Source organism: Vicia villosa, linkage group LG7, assembly GCF_029867415.1.
Source record: "Vicia villosa cultivar HV-30 ecotype Madison, WI linkage group LG7, Vvil1.0, whole genome shotgun sequence".
NCBI classification, from domain to species: Eukaryota; Viridiplantae; Streptophyta; class Magnoliopsida; order Fabales; family Fabaceae; genus Vicia; species Vicia villosa.
Window position 1 is genome coordinate 74,876,674 of NC_081186.1, and position 10,560 is coordinate 74,887,233.

At 34.5% G+C, this 10,560-nt stretch overlaps 1 protein-coding gene across 1 annotated transcript; it reads right to left on the reverse strand.

Annotated features, from left to right (window-relative positions):
- Positions 1 to 7,050: 7,050 nt before the first annotated feature.
- LOC131617470 (calcium uniporter protein 6, mitochondrial-like) lies at positions 7,051 to 10,035 on the reverse strand. The gene is made up of 2 exons (XM_058888753.1): positions 9,181 to 10,035; positions 7,051 to 7,777 (listed from the first exon to the last, which is right to left on the reverse strand). Exons 1-2 carry the CDS (start codon positions 9,700 to 9,702, stop codon positions 7,292 to 7,294), a joined length of 1,008 nt encoding a protein of 335 aa, XP_058744736.1. The 5' UTR covers positions 9,703 to 10,035; the 3' UTR covers positions 7,051 to 7,291.
- Between the last annotated feature and the right edge of the window lie 525 nt (positions 10,036 to 10,560).

Consider the following 10,560-nt stretch of genomic DNA (forward strand, 5'->3'; position numbering starts at 1 on the left):
AAGTGTAAAACAACAAAATCAAAATAGAGTAATTCGTCTCTAAACTAGCGTTCCCTAGTGTTATAATCAGAGCATGACCGACACGACTCGTGGATGAACTCTAAGAGCTATCCTCACCAAAACAGCTAAGCCGCTACTCCTCAATCTGAAAAACAACATGTAAGGGTGAGTCTCATTCACAATTAATGAGTATTATATAGTCGTAAGCAATAAAACGTCAAGAAATTATTAATCACTCAACCTACATGTATACAATCATTCCAATACTTCACATTCGTCAAACATACCAAGATACATCATCAATCACAACATAATTCATTCAAGCCATAACATCTTATAATGCATAGGAATGAACTGACACTAATGCATGTGGTACCGAAATCATGGGCTGAACCCATCCAACTGATCTACACATCATCGAGATACAGTCCACCGACACAAATTTTGCACAATGGGAATTATGTCCTACAAAATCCACTCATCATCGGGATATATCATCAATGCAAATGATTCATGAATGAATGCACACATATCACATATTTATATCATCATCAATACGATGCTTAACATCGTCTATTCTCATCTGTCATCTCATCTCATCAACATCGTAAGCATGTACATGTCTAAGCATCTTTCAATCATTCGTACATATTCACCACAATCGTCATATTAATATTAATCACATATTAATACAATCACAATCATCAAACCATCACACAAACACATGGTCATATATATAAACACATTTATACATATACAATATTTCAATCCACCAAAGCAATCTAATCGAGTTTTTAAAATAAAGTCGGTCACTGCCTGTTTTATCACTTTATCGTGTAAAACATCTAATTAGCTTCGCAACGCCCAAAACGGCACCTAAATCGGACAAACGGATCAAAAGTTATGATCTTCAAAACATTTTTCAAAAATTGCATGTTGTGCGTCGACGCATAGCCTCCTTCAGGTCGACGCATAGAACTCCTACCACTATCGGGTAAGCGCATGCTGACACTATAGGTCGACGCAACTTCCTGAATGAATCGACGCAACTGACACTCAGGTCGACGCATGCTGCATTTTATGCAGAATTTTGCTGCGATTCTGACATCCTTCCCCTCTCAATTTCAGTCCAATCACACCAAATCATACCCACATCAAAAAATCATCAAGTGACATAATATACTACAATTATAACATATTTTAGAGGTCATCCAACATCAAAACTATTCATCAATTCATCAAAACCTAACATTCCTACTCATTCATCACACATCTAACTGACCCAACTAATAATTCTAAACAATCCTATCAATATCGATTACATAATAATCATTAACCGAAACGAATCCCCCCTTACCTTAGGTTTGATCTTCCATTTTCCCCTTTCCAAAGCTCTTCATGTTTTCACGTTCGTTCTCTTCTCCTAAATGTTGTAATCCCTCTTTTCACAATATTCCCTCTATTTTATGAAAAATAGAATAATTGTGGTTAGTGGGCTTAGTAAGTTAACACCTCCCATTTACTAATCATAACGCAAGCCCAATACTATATTTTCCAATATTTCTCAATAATCCTCACAATATCACTTATTCAAATTAAATAATTTATCCTCGTTTAAATTAAATAATAAGAAATAATTAGGGGGTGTTACATGAAGTGGATATGATGCTTTTGTGTGCAATGAAGAATGCTATGCCGGCTAATTAGGCTTATGTGATTCTACGTCACATGAAATATTGCTTCTCCTTGTCAAGTGGGTTACCCTATGCTAGAGCCATAACAAAGATCCTGGAACACTTTCGAATTCCTTTGCAAAAAGAACCGGCAAAGAAGACAGGAACAACAAGCCTAATCTCTAGTAGAAATTGCTCAAAAAATATGGGTATTATCCGAGACCGTGATGGAATTTTTAAACACACTGATGATGAGAACGTTCAAGCTCCTTCGGCATTCTTGACGATGGATATACTTTAGAACTCATATACAAAATGCTTCTTAAAATGGATATTTGCAATAGTTCGGAACATCGTGCAATGCGTAAAGACATCACTTTTGTGAAAACTCAATTTCAAAAACAAAATGAGAATGGAGATGATGGTGAAGAGGAAGAAGAAGGACATGGTGTTGACAATGATGAAATGGATGCTAGTGACTAACTTATATTATTTTATGTTGTCTTATGCTTTACTACTATATTTTATGTTATGTTCTCAATTTCTGTTTTATGTGGTTTGTTATGTTTCCCTTATGAGGTCTAGTATCATGCTATGTATTTTCTGTTTTTATTCCTTTGTGCTCATAGTTTGATGCCTATTATGCAAATGTTCAATTTTTACTTCTTTTCCCCATCCTTTTTGATAATAACAAAGGGTGAGAAGAGGCATGTGTGTGCTTTTTTTGTCCAAAAAATTATGCAGGCTCATAATTCACAATTATCCCTTCTATTAAGTAAAAGCATTGATAAAGGGGGAGTCATCAACATAGGGGGAGCATGTTTTTTTTTGGACATATCAAGTAATAACACAATTCAAGTTTCAACGGTTGTCATCATCAAAAAGGGGGAGAATGTGAAGTCAAGCTTCTCCAAATTACTTGTTTTGATGAAGTCAAAAAATGTGCAATTTAATCAAGAAAGGATGTGCAAAATTCTAGAAGCATAATGTACCATTCAAGTATCCAAGTCTTAAAACAACTATCAAGGTTTAAATAGTTTATTGAAGACTACGGAGCTTAAACATTATAGGTACAAACATGCTTTTATATTGATAAATAAGTGCTCAAAATAATCCATGACTCATATGCATGCATTAATTTTTTTTATATAATGCAAATATGCTTTGGCTTGAAAAGAAAATAATTTTTTGCATAAAAGCTTCAGGAAATCGATTCCCCTAGGGGGTAAATCGATTTCCTCTACGTGTCCAAGATTTGCACGTTTCTGGAAAATGTTCTTTTGATTGTGGAAATTGATTTACTCCATATGGAAATCGATTTCCTGAGTAAATTTTTTCAAAAATGGTCACAACGCTTCATGGAAATCGATTTACTACATATGGAGATCGATTTCTTGAGTAAACAGAGCCAAAAATATTTCTGTTTAGAATTGAACGTTTACCAACTTACACCTTTTCAAATAAACATTGTTTCATTGTTTTGCATCAACTCTAAAAGGTGTTAAGGCACTATATAAAGCACTATATTTTCATATTTGAACTCACCTCTTCCATTTTGCAATTTTTTAAAAACTCTTATTCATTCAAACTTCAAATCAAGTGTTGTGACTATCAAACTATCACAAAGAATTTTCTGCATTGTTTTCATAAACTTGTCCAAAAAATTCATAACATATTCATCAACATTTGAGCACATATTATCTTTATAAAATTGCAAGATTGGTAGAGAAGATAAATCAAGTGATTGATATATTGTTCAACTTTAAAACTCTTGTAAAAATACTTTGTGTATACCTTGCTGTCCAGGATTGTTGGAAGCAAGAAAGTCACTTTGAGAGGATTGTTCTCTTAGTAGACTCAGTGTAAAATTCAAGAGGATTGTTCTTGGTTTTTTGGTTTGTCTTGTACAAGTTACCAACAATAGTAAAATCTCTTACTGCGTAAGGGGACTGGAGTACTCTCGGATTGTGAGGGGAACCAGGATATATCACCGTGTCATTTTTTTTTTTTGCATTCTACTCTTTCCATAACTTCACCATAAACCAAAAAAATAATCCATAATTCATCCAAAAACCGATAAATTTTTAAGAACCTAATTCACCCCCTTCTTAGGCCCACTTCATACTTACATAATACCAACTTCTATGCCACTCGCATCTCTAAAGTCGAGGTCCCTCATTTTGATGATAAAAACGTGTGTGATTGGCTTTACAAATGGGATCAATTTTTTTTCTGTTGGATGAAACCCCGACGACATCAATGGTACATTTAGCTTCGATTCACCTCGATGGGTTAGCGTTACAGTGGCATCTCAACTATATGCGGCAGAAGTTCTATATCTATCCACCATGGCAACAATATGTCACAAACGTCACAGCTAGTTTTGGCAACGTCTTCTTCTTCCTTCTTCTAAAACACCGCAATGATAAGATCAAGCTGAAACAGGAAATGGTTGAGAGTATTGAACTTGCATTGAAGAAGAAAGAAATGGATCTGAAAGAGGGTGGTAACACTCCTCCAAGTGCTACGGTTCCTGTTAATCTTGCAGGTACCTCTTTTGTTCCTCCTAGTGATACCAGATCTACTACTATTGCTTCTGTTTATGATGGTGTTCTTTCTTTTCCTTCTCAAGGTGAGGATCGTGTTGTTTCTCCTGTTGTTGTTGCTGTTGAGGTTGGTCTTATTTCTCCTCCGAGTTATATGCTTCTTGGATATCTTGGAGGTTCATTTTTTGTTCCTCCGAGTGTTATGGTTCTTGCTTATCTTGGAGGTTCATCTTCTTTTCCTTCGAGTTCTAGTACTTTGGCTGTTTTTAGTGGTGCTGGTGACCAAGGTAATAGAAAACGGTTGTGGTTGGGTGATCCTCCTGTTGTTTCTGCTGAGGTTGGTCGCCTTGGTCGCTTTGATATTAGCTTTTAGAATTCAATATTAACTACTTTAGATGGATTTCCTACTCTCTTTGATGGCGGTTTACCGGATCAGAATCTACTAGTGTGGTAGTTTCTCATGCAAGTATCAGATCTACCAGCTCCGTTTGTATTGTTGAGATAGATGAAGACCACGAAAGGGATAGGTAAGTGGGATCTACTAGTTATATTAGATCACTTACTTTATATATATATATATATATATATATATATATATATATATATATATATATATATATATATATATATATATATATATATATATATATATATATATATATATATATATATATATATATAGTTATTTTTGCTTTTTAGATTCAGCACCCTTAATTATCTTTGGGTATTTTTTAGTTGATGTTGAAGTTCGGTTTTTATTTCAAATCCATTTTCTTTCAATATTCATGTTTGCTTATATTTTTTATTTCATGTTTCGACTTTCGACTCATTTCCATCGGTTGTTTTTGCTTTACAACTTGAATACCCATAATTATTCCGACAATCAACATCAAAGGCATTTCTATAGTGATACAACCCATGTATATGAAAATTGCTCTATTTTTTATCATATCTTCATCAACATGGTTTTAACAAACCTCCTTCACTCAACAATAGTAACTCAAACTATCTTCCATTTTTCTCAATTTTATGTTGATGCATGTGGTTTCCTTTTTTTGTCTTGACCTGCTGTGTTTGATGTATTTAACATTCTTAGTTTACTTGGATCATTCAGCTTTGTATTGACTCCCTTACTTATTGATTGACACTCATTCAACTTTGTATTTTCTTTATTACAAGAAAAAAACGCATGACACGGTTTGTTGATTCCATAAAAAGTCATTATTGATGATTTTACAGAGCTCTAAAAACTTGTTAATATAGAAGAACTTTGGTTCATTGTTCATTCCACCAAAGGTGAACATATTAAATTTGTATATCTCTGTTGGAAAAACTTATTTTTGGCGGGGGGTTTCTTTTTGGATGGACAGGGCACTAGTAATGTGCATCACTTATCAAGCATATTTTTTCCTGGATAAACTGGAATCCCTACCTCGTGGAAAGCCTCTTGCTGTCGTATTTAATGTGTGATACGTTTGACTATTCTCATGGCCCTTCTCAATACTTCGACCTCTTCATGGCGTGGGTGTTCTCCAGTGAGATTCTTTTTTCGGCGGGGTTCTTATTTCTGAACCTTGTGAATTTCCCTACACATATTTCTGTAGGCAACCTCTTGGAATCAGCTACTGAATCTCTCGCTTTAGATGGAGACAATCATTGGTATGATGGCCCCGAATCTTGTGATATTTGCACTATTTTTCCGGATTGTGTCCCATGAAATGTCCTTTAAGGGCGTGGGGCTCCAAAATGATATTGGTATGGTAGACATCTTGAAGGATTCACTCCCTTCTTGTGTTCAGTGGGGTGAAATACTCTAGTGGTTTTGGGCAGACTTGAAGCAGACCTTCTCCCGAACCGTACCACATTCTGATTCCCCAACTGTGCAGATATCTCAGATTTTCCATTACTTTGATTTTTGTGTCTCTGTTCCTTTTCTAGACATTACTTTCCCCTCCCTTGATATAACACTCATTTTTGGCCATGATCTCCTCTATTGAGGATGTCGGCTATTACACCAAGGACTCGTTAAAGTGTTCAACTTTGAGGCCATTCTGAAAGGCCTTAAAAATATCTCTTGGTTTAGATGAGAGACCTTGGTGGTTTCTTCATTAAACCTGACCAAGTATTCTCGCAATGACTCAAAATGACCTCGACGACCATAAAAATGGCTCGTAGTGGAAACCTTCCTATGTTTATTGGCTGAAAATTGATGAATAATCTTCTTAGCTAGGTATTAGAAACTTGTTATTGAAAATCTCAGTATGCTCATATACTATCTGATAATTGTTTCGTTTAACGTCTTTGTCATCAACTTGCACTTAAGGGAGTCAATTGTCCCTATGATAGTCATTTATTTGTTGATATCGATGATATGCTCTTGAGGATCACTATTGTCATCAAACTTCATTTGCCTTGCCCCCTGGATTCTTAAAAACAAGGCGGACTTTTTTGAGTCTGGATTCAAATCCAGTCCAACTTTACCAAATTGTAAAAAGTTCCTCAAACATGAGATTTGTAAGAGCAAAATGTTTTGTGATAGACCGGATTGTACAATAACATCTTACATAATCAATTCTTTCATTTATAAATTCCCATATATTGAAGTTACAATATCAGTTGATCTTTCCAAAAATCAACAATTAAAAGGCTTGTACTATAGGTTAATGTAATATTTCTGACATACCACTCGGAAAAAATGCATGTGTATTCTAGTAATCATAAATTAATTATTTCTTTATTATCAGATTAAGCCATCAATAATTATAAAATCTATCAAGTTACTTACTACTATATACTGTTATAAATTGAAAAGAGTACTAAGGACTAAATCATGGAACAAATCTTACAAGGTTTGATTCATCCTTGCTCATGTGACATGTAAAACAACAATATGCTATCAACAAATGGAACAACATGTAATCATCTTCTGTATTTAAAAGTACATACAACAATTGGAAAAGAAAAATGGTGGCTCAAAAGTCACAAGCCATAACATAAGTTAGAATAAGCTTCTCTCCCCCACCAATGTGAAAATAGAGGGGGGTGAACAAAATCAACTCAATAAGAAAAATGTTAATCCTTGTGTAAAGCATCATCGAGATCGAGATCGACTCCTATTCGCTTTTTCAAAATGGATTTAGCATCTAAAGGTATTTTACACAAGTGTTGAAGCTCCTTGCATCTCTCTACATCAAAGTCATACCTCTTATAAAGCTTCCTTTGCCTTGAAATGAAGAGTCTCTTCATGAAATCTTGGTATGTAGGGTCTCTTGATGTGAATAAAAAGTAGGCATAGCCAATGACTAAACCAGTAGTTGTTGTGAAGAATGTAATTGGCTCCATTACATCCCATGAAAACTCCCAAAATGTTAGCCTGAAGAATAGACTCACGGTGACTACTCCGAAACCAAGTCCACACCATAGGACGCGGCGCATCTGCTTATGCGCCAACATGTCGATTTCTTCCTTCTTTTGCAGAAGCTTCTGTAACTCCTCCCTAATTGGATCGCTCTCTTCGGTCAGTGCTAGCGGGACGGCTCTTCTAACCAGATCAACCACCTGAAAACACATAACGTGTTGAGCAAGCAACACATAACAGATTAGCAAATCTGAAGTAACACACTTTCACGGTGAAAACTCAATTCTATGTTACTCATACGAACTCTAAAATGCAGAAATTTTTTAAGGGTCTCGGCAATGCCCTTATGACAATGTGGCCGAGATCAAATGAATAACAACATCAAAAGTACTCATGAAGACAGTTACTAAATTTCTAGTATCTCTTATTGGTTTATGTTGCACTTAACACTCATGACCATATATATTATGATGTTAACATGAACAAACCAAAATGGCGATGAAGGGTACACTTTCTATGAGCAAACCAAAATGTTCATTTTTATCTGCAGAGTTCCAAAGAAGCATGCACATAATTTCAACTTGACAATGGGATAATTGGACTTGACTCCACTGCATTCAAATTTTAACTCAGTCACGCATTCAAGCAAATCTAAATCGTTCATGTAAAATCCAATGGTTCAGAATACATCAGTAAAAAATCATTTATTTATTTTAACGGCCTAGATTGACGGCAGAGAATCCAAATCCCGAAAAATCCTTTTCACCACCATAAAAATCCAAGCTCTTAACTTTCAATAGCTTCCACATAATCTAACAGAAGGCTAGGGGACCATGAAAAAAGGAAATAAATGGCACTTAGTGATAAAGGGCCCCACAAAATCAATTTCAGCAGTTAAGCCAATCAAACACAAACAAGAAGACAAAAATAAGGGTGTGTTTGATTTTAAGAATTAATTTTACTTTGTACAAACATAATATGACATGTATTTGGTTGTTCTTGTATGACAGAAATTATTTTACCTTCTAGTTATTCATTTTTACTAGAAAGGTACAATGCAGTAAAAAAAGTCTTCAGGCATTCAAACATATTTGAACATCCAATCAAGATCGGACGCTTCTGATTCAAAACAGGTAATTTTTGGAAAATTAAAGTCGTTCGATCAAGATCAAACACTTAATATCACCTTGACAGCGTGAATGCGTGAAAACCCCAACTGCAGTGCTTTCAAATTCGAAAATTTGAAGTTTAGCTATAGATGTGGTCACATTCAAGCCTTCGGAACTAAATATAACACTGAAGTTAGAATTTGAAACTTTTGCTTCTGCAATAGATTTTTACCCTCAAATTCATTTTTCAGCTCATTTATCCGAATATAAATCACACTCCATTCAACTTACTTTCGATTAAAATCAAATTACATTACCGCATAATCAAACACACATAACTTGATCATAAAAATAAAATATCACGGCGTTATTTGATCGATGTAAGCCGCCCCAATCTTGCATCTAAATATACTTAACTTCAAACTCAATTCACCAAACAATAAAACACAAACCAAAGAGTAAAAGGGATACAACAAGTAAAGTTAAAAACAAACCTTATCAGGATGAAGATAAACCTTGTCGCGAAAAAGAAGAATAACACCAGCTTCATCAAGAACCTTAGCAAATTGAGAAGCCTCATCATGATTCCTAGCAACCCCCATACTCTCACAAGCTTCAACAAGTTCACTATAAGCAATAACCTCTTTCCCTCCCATACCAAGTTTCATCTTAAGAGATTCCACATTCACCAATCTCATAAGCTTCTTAGCCTCACCAAAAGATATACTCTCATCTTTCTTCTCACCATTATCATCTGGTGAACCAGAATTGCGCTTACCAGCAGGTGAAAAAACAGAAGATGAAGAAGAAACACCTCTCTTCATCTGGTTCTTCACAACAACTGAAAAATATGTAACCCCTTTTCTCTTCTCACCATAAGCATACCCCATTTTGAAACCCTTCAAATTGAACAAAAAAGGATCAAAAGGATGAACCTTTCCAACATAACCATGATTTCCATTCGTAACAGAACACACCCTTTGTCTCAATAACCCAATACGCCATCTACTCCACATCTTGAAAACCCAGAAATAAAAATCAAAACTTTATGTAATTTTCAGCATGAAAAACGAATGTAACAGCAACCCATTTTTTTTTCTGGCAAGGAAAAAGAAAAGGTGTGGATTTAAAGACTAATTTGGGAAAGCTAAAGCGTGTGCAATGGCATAAGGGAAGGAAGATGTTGACGAAGTTAAGAGAGTGAGAACCACAAAGAAAGATTATAGTTTTGGGAAGTTAACGGTTATTGACGGAGGGGGATTTTGGGTTTGCGTAGGAAGTAGGAATTTGACACGACATGGATTCGGTTTTGGATATAGTTGTCTTGTCGGGATGGATCCGAGTCACATGAGTTGAGTTCAATGACACTCTTTAAGGATTAAAAATATGTCATAAAGGGTCAAAATTTATTTTTTGACCAATTGAATTTAACAACTCAAATGCATTGCTTATAAAAAAAAAAAACAACTCAAATGTATCCTATACTTTTTTTATTATAAATATTTTCTTAAAAAATACTATTGAATAATGAATGTATGTTATACATTTTTAAAACATTAAAATTTACTTTATAATAATAAAGAATAAAATGAGGACTATTTAAATTTGATTTTATTGATATATTTAAGGAAAAAATTGGGATATATACTGACTGTATAAAATAGTTTTACACTGTCAACCAATGACGATCATGAATCAGCATAAGTCAGACTGAAAATTTTAAAAAATTTATATGACAGAGCGTTATATTTCAATTGGATGACAATGTTAAACTTTTTTATAGTGATCTATTATTTTAAAGAATAAAAGTTTTTTTTACGGAAGTTTTAAATAAAAGTTAAAAGGTGAAGTTTTATTTTATTGATAAGCTCTAA